The sequence below is a fragment of the Oryctolagus cuniculus genome, chromosome 5 (genome assembly GCF_051225735.1).
Source record: "Oryctolagus cuniculus isolate XC-2025 breed Fujian yellow rabbit chromosome 5, ASM5122573v1, whole genome shotgun sequence".
Classification (NCBI taxonomy): domain Eukaryota; kingdom Metazoa; phylum Chordata; class Mammalia; order Lagomorpha; family Leporidae; genus Oryctolagus; species Oryctolagus cuniculus.
The window spans coordinates 39,805,781-39,821,337 of record NC_142871.1 but is presented as its reverse complement, the minus strand read 5'-3'; the positions used below and the strand labels follow the sequence as shown (position 1 = coordinate 39,821,337).

The window sequence follows — 15,557 nt, the reverse complement described above, 5'->3', positions numbered from 1 at the left end:
AAATTTTGCCCAGAACACCAGCCTATAAAACAAGTTCCTGGCAGAGCAGACAGCATTTGTAGAATATGTGAAACACCTGGAGAATCCTAATATTCCAGAGGGCACAGCCTGAAACCCCATTTAATGCATAATAAACATAGACTCTTACGATGGATGTTACTGCTGGAAGGTACCTTTCAGGCCTAATCTATGACCCTTGTCCCTGTATCAGTTCTCCATTCCTCCTTTTAAAAAATGAGCACAGGAGAACAGGGTAGAAATGCAAGGCAGGTGCATTTTCAGAGATCTCATCACTGATGGTATTTCCCTATGCAGTATTTTAAAGCTGACCCTGACTGTCTCATCTGCAAGGCAGAGCGTCTGTTTTCAATTTCCAGGGGTTCTGCTCCATGTCATGTTTTTCTTTCTTTTTTTTTTTTTTTTACCTGTTCCCTAAAGAGGTTTAACTCACTTCTTTATTTGTCTTTCTGCCTTTTGAGGTTAGCATATTAATCACCATATCCCCAGAAGAAATATAAACTGGACAGGCATGGCAACATTTCCCTGTGTGTTTCCAAGCACTGTGTTAACCTCTTCTCTCTTTCCCAGCAGGAACACCCCTGGCAAATTGCACTTCATTTGGGGCTGGCGGTGAAGAGCAGATGTTGAATGCCATTGTTGCGTGTGGCATGTTTGTTTACTAATTTACAAAATTTGTTTTACCCCCTGCAGCTGTAAATGAAAAAGCTGTAAAGCTGAATGAAACTTTAGGAACTCAAGACAAGGCCTTTGAGAGAAATTTGCAAGAGCTTCAGAAAGAGATTGATCAGATGATGAAAGAACTGAGGAGGAAAAATCTAGACACCCAAAAGGAAGCTGCTGAGGATGAGCTGGTGTGAGTACAAGCCCTGCGATGCTTTCGGCTGATAAACTGAGCTGGTCTCTGGTCTCCTGAATCTCCATCACACGTAGGAGCAGGAGAAACTACGTTTTTCTGACTTGGAAATGTTTGCTGCATATTTATCCTTTCATGTGCTTCCTTATTTAATGCTGTGCCTTGCCATTAAATGAATTTAAGCATGTTTTCACCTATTTAAATAATCAAGTAAGTGATCCTTTTGATAAATCAGCCAATGGGTTTGCTTTACTCATTGTCTATATTAGGGACTTTTAAACTACCAATGTCTTTTAGTTTTAATAAAAGTACTTTTGGCTAAAGTTATGACCTTCTCAAGTCATCCCATACATTTTTTTCATCTTACAAAATGCTGAGCAATCATCAAGTAAAAAAAATATCGTATTTTGAAATAAATATTGGGAATCTGAGGATTGGAAAAGGTAATAGTGATTTTATTAATGCCAGTGAAACTTTTATGATCACATGCTCAATAAAACAGACACATTTTTACATTTTTAACTGTTATAATGTTCTTAGTAATAGTTAAGTAATATAACACAACAGAACCTGGGAACTTCTTTTTTATTTATTTGAAAGGAAGAGTGACAGAAACAGAAAGAAATCTTCTAGCTGCTAGGACACGCCCCCAGTGGCCACACAGCTGTGAGTGACCAGGCCAAAGCCAGGAGCCAGGAACTCCATCCAGGTCTCCCATGGGGTGGCAGGGGCCCAAGTACTGGAGTCATCTAATATGCTTCCCCAGGCATATTAGCAAGGAGCAGGATTAAAAGTGGAACAGCCGGGACTCAAACCATCATTGTAATAATGGATGCCTGCGCCGGCGCCGTGGCTCAATAGGCTAATCCTCCACCTTGCGGCGCCGGCACACCGGGTTCTAGTCCCGGTCGGGGCGCCGGATTCTGTCCCGGTTGCCCCTCTTCCAGGCCAGCTCTCTGCTATGGTCAGGGAGTGCAGTGGAGGATGGCCCAGGTGCTTGGGCCCTGCACCCCATGGGAGACCAGGAAAAGCACCTGGATCCTGGCTCCTGCCATCGGATCAGCGCGGTGCGCCGGCTGCAGCGGCGGCCATTGGAGGGTGAACCAACGGCAAAGGAAGACCTTTCTCTCTCTGTCTCTCTCTCTCACTGTCCACTCTGCCTGTCAAAAAAAAAAAAAAAAAAAAAAAAAGTAATGGATGCCTGCGTCACAGGCAGTGACTTAATCTGCTGTGCCATAGCCCCAGCTTCATACTGAAACTTTCAGAAATAAGATTATTAGGTCCCCTCCTGGATCTACTGAAAGAGGAACCTAGCACACTGTATTAAGAGGCCCCTCAGGGGACAAGGATGCATGTTAGCTAGAATCTCACATCTTTTCAAGTATTTGGCCCTTGTTAACAGCTGATATAATTTTACATTAGGAAATATAGATATGTTAAACTCAAGAAACCCCCAGATAACTCAGATGGAAGAAAAACAAAAGTAGATCAAAATCATAACATTTCACTAGCGCAGCAATAACACAGAATTCTGCTCACAGTTTCGAAGCAAATATACCAATATTCTCCTCTCCCATTCAAAGTTGTAGAGGAAGTGTATCAAGATGGTGAAGCAGGTGGCTTTTCTTTGTTTTGGTTTGTGGGATGAATCATAAGACACATCTCATCAGTCAGATAACGAGAATGACACGAAACCCTTCCCAATTGAAAGGGTTCTCTTACTAAAACAAATTAAAGGTGAGGTTTCATTTATTTCTGCCTTAATTTTAATTGTAAATGATCTTGCCACTTGCAGGAACCAGTTTTCAGTTTCAGTTAGTACATAGTGACTATGCCTGATTTGTTATGTTTCATTCTTTGTGTATTGGCATCCTTTTACAAAGCAATTTCTTACCCACAGTCGGAGGCAGTGACATGGGCTCATGGTCTGTTTTTGGGTGATTGCAGAGCTGCAGAAGGTCTCCTGCAGAAAGTAAACAAGCTGTTGGCAGAGTCCAGGGGGAAAAACGAAGAGATGGAGAAGAACCTCCGGGAAAAACTGGCTGACTACAAAAACAAAGTTGATGACGCTTGGGCTCTGTTGGCAGAAGCTACAAACAAAATCAGAGAAGCTGATCGCTTATCTGCTGCAAACCAGAAAAACATGACTGCTTTGGAGGTGAGTTCTGGAGGCACTTTCCACACAATCTTGGGAGTGGTGGTCAGGGGCAGTGTGGAGTGCGGCTGTACTGATCAAGTTCACGCACAGTTACCAAGGTCAAGGATGGAAACTCAGGAAACTTCTAAGAAGCAGAACAAAGAATAATCACTTTTGGGGGGGTGATGGAGGTTCTCTAATGACCATGGTCCATAGGATCATATAAAACTCAAGTTAACTTAAAGCAATGAAGATTTTTAAGGAAAGTATTCTTCAATGGGAAAGAGCCCTATGCTGGGAGTCAGGGGACTTTGGTTTCAATGACGACTGTGCCACTAACTAGGATTACCGGCTGTGCAAGTCAGTGGTGTTTCTAAACATGGATTCCCCTGCTCTGCAGTGAGTGCCTCATGCTAGCACATATCTTGGACATCTTTCAAAACTGACATGTGGTTTTTCAGTTCATCTAGCCTAAATCACAAATGTGGTTCATAATCTGGTTGCTAAAAACTATTAAAGTTCTCTCCATGTTCTAGTGGCACCTGAGCACTTGAGAAATATGGGGAAAATTTTGACCCCCACCTTTTTTTGCAATTTGCCCTATGTAGATGGCATTTTATTTTTTTATTTAAATATTTATTTATTTATTTATTTATTACTTACTTACTTGTTTATTTGAAAGGCAGAGTTACAGACAGGTAGAGACAGAGAAGTCTTCCATCTGCTGGTTCACTCCCCAGACGGCTGCAATGATTTGGCCCAAGAACTTGAGCCATCCTCTAATGCTTTCCCAGAGCATAACAGAGAGCTGGATCGGAAGTGGAGCAGCCTGGACTCCAACAGGTGCCCACATGGGATGCAGGCACTGCAGGTGGCTGCTTCACTTGCTACTCCACAGCGCCAGTCCTGTAGATGGCAGTATAAAAGGGATTAATGATCAAGTCTGGGTTATCTTCGCCTGCTTTCCCTCACAGCCAAGAGGGACCTCACTCATCAAAAAATTACAGGCAGGCCGGCGCCGTGGCTCACTAGGCTAATCCTCCGCCTTGCGGCGCCGGCACACCGGGTTCTAGTCCCGGTTGGGGCGCCGGATTCTGTCCCGGTTGCCCCTCTTCCAGGCCAGCCCTCTGCTGTGGCCAGGGAGTGCAGTGGAGGATGGCCCAGGTGCTTGGGCCCTGCACCCACATGGGAGACCAGGAAAAGCACCTGGCTCCTGGCTCCTGCCATCGGATCAGCGCGGTGCGCCGGCTGCAGCGCGCCGGCCGCGGCGGCCATTGGAGGGTGAATCAGCGGCAAAGGAAGACCTTTCTCTCTGTCTCTCTCTCTCACTGTCCACTCTGCCTGTCAAAAAAAAAAAAAAAAAAAAAAAAAAAAAAAAATTACAGGCAGGGCAGGTGTGTAGTGCAGCCATTGAGGTGCCTGTGTCCCATACTGGAGCACCTGGGTTTCAGTCTGGGCTCTGCTCCCAGTTCCAGCTTCCCGCTAATGCCCATCCTGGGAAGCAGCAGGAGATAGTGTCCCTGCCATACGGGGAGGGAACCAGCAGATAGGAAGTCTCTCTTTCTCTCTCTGCCTCTCAAAATACATTTTTAAAAGAAGGAAATTTTGCAATACGGGTAGTGTCTACCTTTCTCAGAGTCTGGAACAAAAACACATTCCTCGCTCATTTTTGCTTTTTTTTCCAGTTTCTTTCTTAATCTTAACATGGTTAAGTGATCTCTATTCTCTGAGTAAATTCAGCACATGTGACAGCACACACCTGGATTTGGCATTGGAGGAGCTTTCTCCCCGGAGACTAACCTATCTTTGCTTTTTTTCAAAGTATCTGACTCCAGCAGGTATGAAAAGAACAGCAAACCTATATCTCCTCTAACATACAATTTCACCTTCAGCCATAACTCAACATTTCCTGGCATCTAGCATGCTCTCAAAAATGTTTGTTGAATGATAACGACAGTTGAACAGAAAGCAGGATTTTTTTTATTCGCTCATTTCTTTCTATTTTCCTTTGGATTAAGCAGTAAGAGGTTGAGTACAATGTGGTTTCTTTTAAATTCTGGGTCCCTCTCCTGGGCTTTAGCCTTGCCGTTCTGGTAAAAGCCTGAGAAAGCTCACTTTTGTCCTAAACTGATGTGTCTAATCTTAACCAATTTGGAGCCTGCTGACACGCTGGCAGTATTCAAGAAAAAGCACCATCTTGAGAGGCAGGAGCTGGGCTGCTGTCCCATCACGGGCTCCGGCGTGAATCACCCTCCTCCCCACCAGTGGCCTAACTTACCCGCAGGTGCACCTCTCCATTTTATGGCAATGGTTTAAGAAATTAAAATTACCTGTGTGGAAAGCATAATAAGCATTTGGGAAGTATTTCACAAAGAGTTATAGTGGCCCAGTAAATGGTGCTTCCAGCCATTTCTTCTTTTTACTGATGTTTGAAACCAAGAGCCATCATTCTTGGGTACCCCTTGAGGTGCCTGACGCTTATGTAGCCAGCCCTGAAAGTTCTAAGTGGGGCATTTGTATTTTCATTTTATATGCCAGGCTTGTCTGAAAAACTTACTGCATAAAATAAACTAACTGATATAACATGAACAAGGCACAGATTTTTAAGATGGCTTAGGTGCACTTAAGGTTGGTTTCAGCCTACCTGTTTGTTCAATAGATTCCATGTGCTCCCTGTATTCGAAGACTCTCATTGGGTTAATTGATACCTGTACAAGTTTGAGAACAACTGATGTATTTTATGATTTTGATTGAATAGTGAACATTTTCTTTTTTTGTTTTTAAAGATTTCTTCATTTTACTTTGAGAGGCAGAGTTACAGAGAAGGAGAGGCAGAAAAAGAGAATCTTCCATCTGTTGGTTTACTCCACAAATGGCTGCAATAGCTGGAGCTGGGCCAATCAAAAGGCAGGAGCCAGGAGCTTCTTCCAGGTCCCCCATATGGGTGCAAGGGCCCAAAGACTTGGGCTGTCTTCCACTACTTTCCCAGGCACATTTAGCAGGGAGGTGGTTCAGAAGTGGAGCGCTGGGATTTGAACCAGCGCCCATATGAGATGCTGGCACTGCAGGCAGTGGATTAATCCCCAGGGCCACAGTGCTGGCCCCAAATAGTGAACATTTTCTAAAGTAAATAACTCCATGGTGCCCGTGTCCACAAAGAAGATGATGTGATGAATTCCCAACTAAAATGTGATTTTTGTTTATTTTAAGAATGTAATCATGTAATTTTTATTAAGAATACTACACTCAGGGTGGGTGTTTACTGCAACTGGTGAGTCACTGCTTGTTATGCCCTCATCTCATATTAGTGCCCTGTTCAAGTCCCAGCTACTCCACTTCCAATCCAACTTCCTGCTAATGCAGATTTTGAGAGTCAGCAGATTATGGCTCAAGTATTTTGGTCCCTCCCTGCCACCCAAGTGGGAGACCTAGACTGAGTTCCCAGCTCCTGGCTTTGGCCTGGCCCACTCCTAGCATATGGAGAGTGAACCAGCAGATTGAAGATCTCCCTCCTTCAGTTTCTCCATTTCTCCCTCTCCCTCTCCCACCACCTCGCTCCTTCCCTTTCAAATAAAATGAAAGTAATTAATTTAATATACCTACATTCAGGAAGTCTGCTAAACATAAAAATGATTGCATCAAACTTGTGCACATTATGTGCTCCTTGGTACAAGTGCATCAGCATTGTCTTAAAACTCATTAAAAAAGCAAATTCTCAGGTCCAAGTCTATTAAGTCAGAAACTCTGAGAGTGAGGCCCAGCAACCTGTATTTTAAAAATCCCACCAGTAATTCAGGTATATGTTTGACCTGAATACAGGTCAGCACATGTACTTCAGTTCAGGTATACTTATACATGAATAGTTATACCTGAATTCAGGGAAAAAAAGGAATCATTCCATTGATTCAGGTATGCATTTGATAGCCATTGATAGAAAGGAAAAAAACACCATATCCTATGGCTTCAAGTAACTTGTGTTTAGTTAGAAGTGCAAACACACACCAAAAAAAACACTCTAGGCTATAGGAATTAGCATGGAGGAATGTAAAATAGGGCCTCTAAATATTTCCCTGGACTTCGGGAGGGCTTCACAGAAGCCCTGACACCTGTGCTAAGCATTGTAGAGGAGGCACTAATTAGTAGAAATAAAAGGGGAAGAACGTTCCAGATGAAAATCATATGCAAGAACATGGAGAAAAGAAGATAAGACACCTTAGAGAAAAACGCAGTGGATGGCCATTTTCGGAATGAAGACTGTATGTGAATGACCAGACGGAGAAAAAACCCAAGAGAGGGTCCGCATCTTGTGTTTCAACAGAATTGCATTGTGAGACTGAGATAAGGAATTTGGTTTTTCCCCTGAGAACTATATGAAGCAATTGAAATCTTGGAGTAGTGGATTAAAATCCATATTTGTGGGAATTCGCGAATGTTTTGTGTATTCTGGAGGCTTGGTTCTGTCTTGGAAACTAGTGTTACCAGGCTTGGAAGTGGGTGTGATGACGTGAATGTCGATCAGGCATCTCCCCTATCAAGGTTGGCCACCAGGTGTTTAAGGCTGAATAGGAATGGTGCGTGGCCTCACAGAATTTACAGTATCCCTCAAACTCCAAACATTTTAAACTTTCACTGTATGCAAAACTGAGATATGTAGTGCCTAGGAGATTCAGTTCAACAAAATCACAAAAATGACCACATCAGACCAGAAACTGGGAGAAATTGACAAAAGGGGATCACACCATAGGGACAAAGGCAGAGCTGTGAATATTTTCAGGGATCTAGGACAGATCAGATGGGCCAGCCACACGGTTTCAGAAGCCTCACAAGTCTGCAGCAGAAGAGGGCTCCAGAAATGGCACTTGGAATCAGATCATAGAAGGTTTTGAATGTGGCTTATTGGAAGGTGGTGGGATTAAAAGGGCATTTTAAGCACTGAAGAGAAATCAGAAGGGAATCAGGGGTCTGATGGACAGAAGAACTGGAGATGAGCAATTCAATGAAACAAAGGATATGTATAAAATCGTCTGTCCCAACGTCTACCATTTGACCTTGCCAAACAAAGGATTTAAGAAAGTAGAATGGCCGGTGCTGTGGCTCACTTGGTTAATCCTCCGCCTGCAGTGCCGGCATCCCATATGGGCACCGGGTTCTAGTCCCAGTTGCTCCTCTTCCAGTCCAGCTCTCTGCTGTGGCCCAAGTGCTTGGGCTCCTGCACCCGCATGGAGACCAGGAAGAAGCATCTGGCTCCTGGCTTCAGATCGATGCAGCTCCTACCGTGGAGGCCATTTGGGGAGTGAACCAAAGGAAGGAAGACCTACCTCTCTCTCTCTCAATCTCTCTCTCTCTCTCTCACTGTCTATAACTCTACCTGTCAAATAAATTTAAAAAAAAAAAAAGGAAAAAAAAAGAAAGCAGAGCAAGCTGCTACATACAGGATACACAGGAAGCCTGCTATTGCACCTGCCTGAAGAATTTAGTCCACCATCTCCCTAGACACCCATCAAACAGAAAGAAAAAGATGTCCAAATTGAAGAGCTTGGGCATGCATTAAGACCAAATTACAAGTAAAACGTACAAATGTAGTCAGTTTTGATATCCAAACAGAACGATTTAGCCACTGTGGTTTCAATGTATTTTGAAGAATGAGTGTCTCTATGCAGTGGCCTTCCTTTTTGTCCCTTAAATGGTTTAAGAGTCCTGTCCCAGATATTTTGTATTCTACAACATTGTGCATCCACTCCCTCTCTTTATTTTTGTAGTACTCATGTCATCAACACTTAAAAATACATGACACAGTCGTTCACTATTCATTTTTTCCCTTCTCCAAACAAGCCAAGAGGAGCAGATCTTCTTCCAGTCTATATCCCCAGAGCTTACAGCAGTATCTGCCACAAAGGGAAAACGGATTTTTCCCCCAATAAATGAAGGATAGTGAGGATTCTTGGGGTACTAGTTTTTGCTCTTAATTTGGTGTTGGTTATCCGTGAGTTCACAGGACAAAAAGCTCTTTATCTGTGCATGTATGTGTACTTCTTGATATGTACACTGTATTTAAATAAAACGCTTAATTAAAAGAAAGTATCATAAAGTTAATATAATGTTATTTCTATACTTTTGTCCATATTTGATAGCTTCAGATCTCCTCTTCCCTTGTCTCAAAGCTAGGTTCCATCAACATCAATCCAAAAATTAGTCACCTCTAAAATCCCTTTAGTCTTTCAATCATCATTTCTGTTTTAGTATGATAAAGAGCAGTTTTGATCTTTGCATGACAATTGGCTCCTTAAAGTGACTTCCTTAGAACTTTACAAAAGATTCTCATTAGTTTCTTGAAGCAGAAATGGATGTAGGTCTTCACTTAACATGCATGTTCTCCTCTCTTCCATTGGTGCCACATTTTAAATTATCTTGATTCATTAATAAAAAAAAGCCACATTACAGGAAATAATTTTGGAATTCCTTACGTGGTATAACTTTAAATCAGTTCATATAAAAACTAAGGGCTGAAATTGGCAGTTATGAAAGCTATGATCCTTGAAATCAGGGATTTGGGGACAGTCCCTCTAATTGTTGTCTGTGCAGAAGAAGTGGCATATCAGAACTTGCCCTGAATTAGCTAGTTATGGGAGTAGCTGTTTAAGCCAAGTGGCACCAGCACAAGTCCCAAGAATGGACCTCATTCTTGTTTCTTCATTCTTCTAGGAAGCTGTACTAGGTATTAGAGGTACAGTGATACGAAGTACAGCTTTTATGTTGTAGTGAGGATGATAGTCACTAAACCCATAAATGAGTTTTTAATATGGCCATAGAGTCTGGGAGCAATCATATATAATAAATGGTTTATTGATATTTGAATATAGCTCATAACCTGTTCCATAATGTTGTGTGATATAGCGAATTGTTGTCTTTTGTCAATAATGTACAGTTCAGTAGGCTGTACTTCTTCACCAGTCCCTCTGTACATGCACCTGTAATATATTAGTGTCTCTGATGTTCATTAAATAACCTGAATTTTTATTCAGTCCTATAAGAAACAATAGAAATGGCTCAATCTACACCAAAAAATAAAACAATTTTATCTGTGTTTCTATAGTTCATAGCCACCCTATAGGATATAATTCATATAAATGAGTCCTAGGAAGAAAAACAAAACTATATTTATAATAGTTGACAAAATTCTACAGTGTTATGGTATGCTAGGCAGTGTTCAAAGCCAGTTTTTATAATTCAGTATAATTTTATTCTGTATATCAATCATGTGGATTCTTATTAAAATGCAGATTCCGAGTCACCAGCTCTGGAGAAGAGGTTGAAACTATGCATTTCTAACAGGCTTCCAGGTGAAGCTGGTGAATGGGTCAAACTCTGAATTGTGAGAAATAAAACTTTTTTTTTACATGAGGTTACATAATTTTCACAATATTTCATTACTTGTGATTGGGCAGAACTGGAATTTCATCATAGGAAGGCCTATCAGCTGAACATAGCCTTTTTTTAAAAGAAACCTTTTACTTAATGAGTACAAATTTCATAAGTACAACTTTAGGAATATGGTGATTCTTCCCACCATACCCACCCTCCCTCTCCCATTCCCAGTCCCATTCTCCATTAAGATTCATTTTCAATTAACTTTATACACAGAAGACCAACTCTCTACTAAGTAAAGATTTTAGCAATTTGCACACACACACACACAATATAAAAAACTGCTTGAGAACAAGTTTTATAGTTAATTCTCATAGTACAACTCATTAGAACAGAGGTCCTGCATAGGGAGTAAGTGCACAGTGACTCTTGTTATTAATTTAACAATTAACTCTCTGGACATAGCTATAACATAGTGGACAGATAGGAACAGGATGGGTGGTAGGTTGTCAGACAAGTGACTAGCAGAGCAAACAGGCATAGGAAGCAAAATGCAGACCTGGGGGAACTGCTCACAGGCAGGGACCTGAGGAATATACCTGGCAACATAGTGAAGTAATTGGTAAAAGAGGTCAGGAAAGCAGGAAATTAGCACTGTGCCAGTCCAAATAAGACCTGTGATTTCTGTAATAGCTGAGACAGGACTTTTTTAGCCAGGTCCCAGGATGTGTCCTTAGGTAGATAAACGGGCAAATCTCCAAGTACACTCTACTATGTGACGTTAGGTAAATCACCAATGGCTTAGCTCGTTTGGGCTTCTATAACAAAATAGTAAAAACCAGGTGGCTTATAAACAACAGAAATGTGTTTCTCACTATTCCTGAGGCTGGGAAATTCAGACCAATGTGCAGGTAGATGTGGTGTCCTGTGAGGGGTCACTTGCTGGTTCACAGGCACCATCTTTGTGTACCCACATGGTGGAAGGGTGAATTAACTCCCTCAAGTCTCTTTTAGAAGGGCCCCATTCTTGAGGGTAAGGGCTCCCAAAGCATTCCCCTTCTTAATCTTATCACCTTGAGAGTGAAGATTCCAACTAACAAATTGGAGAGTAGGTGGCATTTCAGACCACTGAATTAACTTGCTCAATTTCTAGTTATTTAAAAGTTTATACACTCAGGACCCATAGCATTGTTTGAATTAAGTAAGAAAATCTTATAAACTGCCCAGACCTAGATTAATATAAACTAGCAATATCATTCATATAAGACGGCCAAAACGTAAAATTATAATTGATGCATTTAAGCGCACAGGTAAAATGGTGTTTGGAAGAATATGAATTAGATAAAAGTGTAAAGGAAAAAAGTAGGCAAGGTACGCTCCAGGTGCAGAAATAGCTGTATCTCTCTCTTGTTGATTTTGCTCTTCTAGGCCAGGAATGAGTTGCTTGTAGTTTTGAGACAAGCTATAATTTCCAAAGACAAATTCAACTCTGCTCCCATCTGAAGAAACAGTCTATTGGGTTTATTCTTGCATGCCATAGTTTTTCTTAAACAGTACTTTGCCTAAATTCTCTTAAAAATCCCACTTCTTTGATTTTCCTAGAACTCCTGTAGGATACGTCTTCTTATGTTTATATTCACAAAGCATTCATTTGTGTACAGATTCAATATACAGTTCCACTGTAATTCAGCAACTTCAACCTGCTCCGAAGTACATATTCAGCTCTGAAATTTTAGTTACAAATGGATGTTCCTTGTTGCCTTAAGTATAAGTTCCATTCCTCACCTACTACCCCAGGACTTTTCTTCACTGAGATGACATTTTCACAATGGGAAGGAGAAAATGCCTGTGCAGGTCTCTAAATAGAGTAACTTTGGGAAACTGGCTGAGCACTTTGTATCATTCTCTTCTAGCCACACTGTCAACACACAGTAACTTGCATGGGAAATTGTGTTCAGGCAGCTCAGGAAAGTCAAGAATACAGAGCTGGACAGGGCTTTCCCCAAATGACTTTTTGATGTATCATCCTTACTGAATTACAGAAGAAGAAGGAGGCTGTTGAAAGTGGCAAACGACAAATTGAGAACACTTTGAAAGAGGGGAATGACATCCTCGTTGAAGCCAACCGTCTTGCAGATGAAATCAGCTCGGTCATAGATGTGAGTATTTGATAAAACCTTAAGTTAAAACAGGCCATTATGGCATAGGCTCTCATAAAGGGGAAATCAATGAAAACTCAGTAACACAAGCAAATATTAATTTTTTATGGATGGGGAATTAGTGTGGCCTTATTCTATTGTGACCATGTTTGCCTGTTGAAAGCCATTAGAACATCCCATCACATTGTTCACCCGGTAGGCATGAATGCCTTTGTGAGGATACTCACAAACTCACATAAACCAGTGCTTTTCTAATAGTGATAAAGGACATGTTTTGTTCCTAAAACTGCATTTACAATTCAGTATTCATATAACAGTAGTCAGAAGAGAAATGTAAGTCTATGAACACTTTTAACATACTGTCTAGTGCATTGCACAGAGTGATATATGGTAAAAAAAAAATGCAAATGCTCTAAGATCCTAATGACTATCATTTGTACATTTATTCCAAGGAAGCAACAATTAAAAAAAAATAAGTTCTTCTTGGTGTGAATTGGCTTCATAAAGCTCCTAATCTCATTCATTAAGTAATGGATTTTATTCTCTGTTCTCTTTTTTTCCATGCTAATAAATTTGAAATTTCATAAAACACTAAGTATGTGTAATTATGTCTCACAGAGAAATTAGTAAATTAGAAGAGGCCTGGATTCAATTGCTTAAAATGCCCTCTCTTCTTTATATATCAGTATGTTGAAGACATTCAAACAAAATTACCATCGATGTCTGAGGAGCTTAAAGATAAAATAGATGGCCTCTCCCAAGAAATAAAGGACAGGAAGCTTGCTGAGAAAGTGTCCCAGGCTGAGAGCCACGCGGCACAGTTGAATGACTCATCTGCCATCCTTGATGGGTATGTCATTTGTTGTTGGAAATGTCTGTGTGTCTTGCTACTTGTCCCAAAGTTTTCCCGGGCAGAAATGTCGGGAATCACTTTCAGATCTTGATTGTAATTATGAACATACGCGCTACATGGCTTCTCTGTAAAAGAGCCTAATTAGAGGGTCTCGGAAAAGCTCTACTGGAGAAGAATCAAAAGTCCCAGTTAAAATTGGATTCAAATATGGCTTGGTAGGAAATGAACATATCCTTAGGCTACACTTAGAAAAAATTATTTTCTGTTCTTCATTGGAAAGCACAGTTGTTGCCTTATTAGCATTTTAAATAATAATATATAAGCATATAGTCGATTTCAAATTTCAGTTATATATTTCTAATGGAATAAAAAAATTATTGTTAAAAGGCTAACTTTTCATAATATGGCCCCATGCACAGTTTAAATTCTTTTGGCCATTTCAAACTCTGGGAAGGTACTACATTCTCCCCTTCAATAACAGCATGCTGTAACTGGGATTGTTACATGGGTTGAAAGAGAAGCAGGAGGGAAATGTGTGTTTGACCTGTAAATAGCCTTGTAAGTATGACTACTATGCTTCCCCTATAGTTTTGTGGTCATCATATCACAAACAGCTGCTATTAGTTCTAAGCATAATTTTCCCAAATAAATCTATGTTTAATATATTCTACATGCAAAGCTATGTCTCTCTATTTAATACTCATTGATACAAAGGAAATATTCATGTCTAAATACCCTTGCTACATGCACAGTTCATTTTATAATGAAATTTTGCAAATTTAGAGTGAAGGGTGGTGAATAGGGTAGTTAGCTAGGAATCCACAGATCCAGGCTCCAAGTCCTTAATTAGGGATGTGTTGATCATGTGACCTGAAACAAGCCACTCCTCTAAGAAGTGCATCTCCCCCAGAGAGATTCTATGAAATTCATTCCAGTAATGTGGTACAAGTGCTCTGAAACCCTTAGTATATTTGAGGGATATTGCGAAGGATTGTCTCACTGCATGTTCTTGCTTGCTACATGTGATTGCAGAGGCTTTGGAGGATGCTATGGGCATTTAAGATATGCTGCTAGAATGTTCTAGATGAGTTATTTAGGAATGCAGATTTGAGTTCCAAATCACAGCACAATACAGTAAAGTAGATATCTCACTAGACTTTGGAGTTATCACAGTCATGTTGGCCATGGTCGTTTGGATAGCCGTATTTGTTACAACTAAGACTTTTTTCCTTTGAGTGATAATTGCCCTGATGTCCTCCTTTTTGGGTCATCCCAACAGAATCCTTGATGAGGCTAAAAACATCTCCTTCAATGCCACTGCTGCCTTCAAAGCTTACAGCAATATCAAGGACTATATTGATGAGGCTGAGAAAGTTGCCAAAGAAGCCAAAGATCTTGCACAGGAAGCTACAGCGCTGGTAAGGAACAAATCACATATTGTGCTGAGAACAGAGGTCAGCCTTTATGAGCAAGTTGTTAGCTTAAAATTGTCAGATATAAGTGAGCTGCGGAAAATCCTAGTAAATCAGAATAGTTGTGTTGAGTTATTTTTGAAGGCCTCTTTTGCATGTAATCAAAAGTAAATTCTAAATATTCTATAATCACGGCTGAACTCTATTCTCAGTCACATGCCATTTACATTGTAAGGTTCTTAAAATTAAGGCAGATACCAAGCAGGTTTGTGCCCCCAACTCACAAGATAAGCACAGTCATGTAGGACCTGCTGCGCATGGAAATATGCCCATCATTATTCCAAAAGTAAAAAAAAAAAAAAAAAAAAACTTGAAAATTCACACCCTTGATGATACAAGGGGACTTCAAAATGTTTGTGGAAAATGGTTACTATGAGAAAATTGTGCTTGCATTTCAAGTGTTCTTTTGTATCAAAAAGAAGTATCTCTTAATTCTTTTTTTCTACATATTTTCAAAGTACTCTCATATATTAAATTTGACTATAAAATGCACATTTACAAACCATGTCAGATCAAATACTCCTAAGCTATTTATACCATTTTTACAAATTGAAAAGCCCTTAACCTTTGACTGTAGTCATTGTTCAAAATACATTTGAAGCTAGTGGTTTTTTTTTGTTTGTTTTTTTTTTTTTTTTGGTTTCACTTTTGTATTATAAAGGCAAAGAAATCTATATAGAATAAAGTTAGAGGTAAC

The 15,557-nt window shown here is 40.5% G+C and overlaps 1 protein-coding gene across 1 annotated transcript in view; it reads left to right on the top strand.

Moving 5' to 3' along the window:
* The window catches only part of LAMA2 (laminin subunit alpha 2), a 705,005-nt gene that overhangs the window by 545,332 nt on the left and 144,116 nt on the right, over window positions 1-15,557 (top strand). The window contains exons 40-44 of the mRNA XM_089333528.1: window positions 712-874; window positions 2,822-3,032; window positions 12,419-12,535; window positions 13,222-13,385; window positions 14,668-14,806. Coding sequence (XP_089189654.1) covers window positions 712-874; window positions 2,822-3,032; window positions 12,419-12,535; window positions 13,222-13,385; window positions 14,668-14,806 — 794 coding nt within the window. The remainder of the gene's footprint in view (window positions 1-711; window positions 875-2,821; window positions 3,033-12,418; window positions 12,536-13,221; window positions 13,386-14,667; window positions 14,807-15,557) is intronic.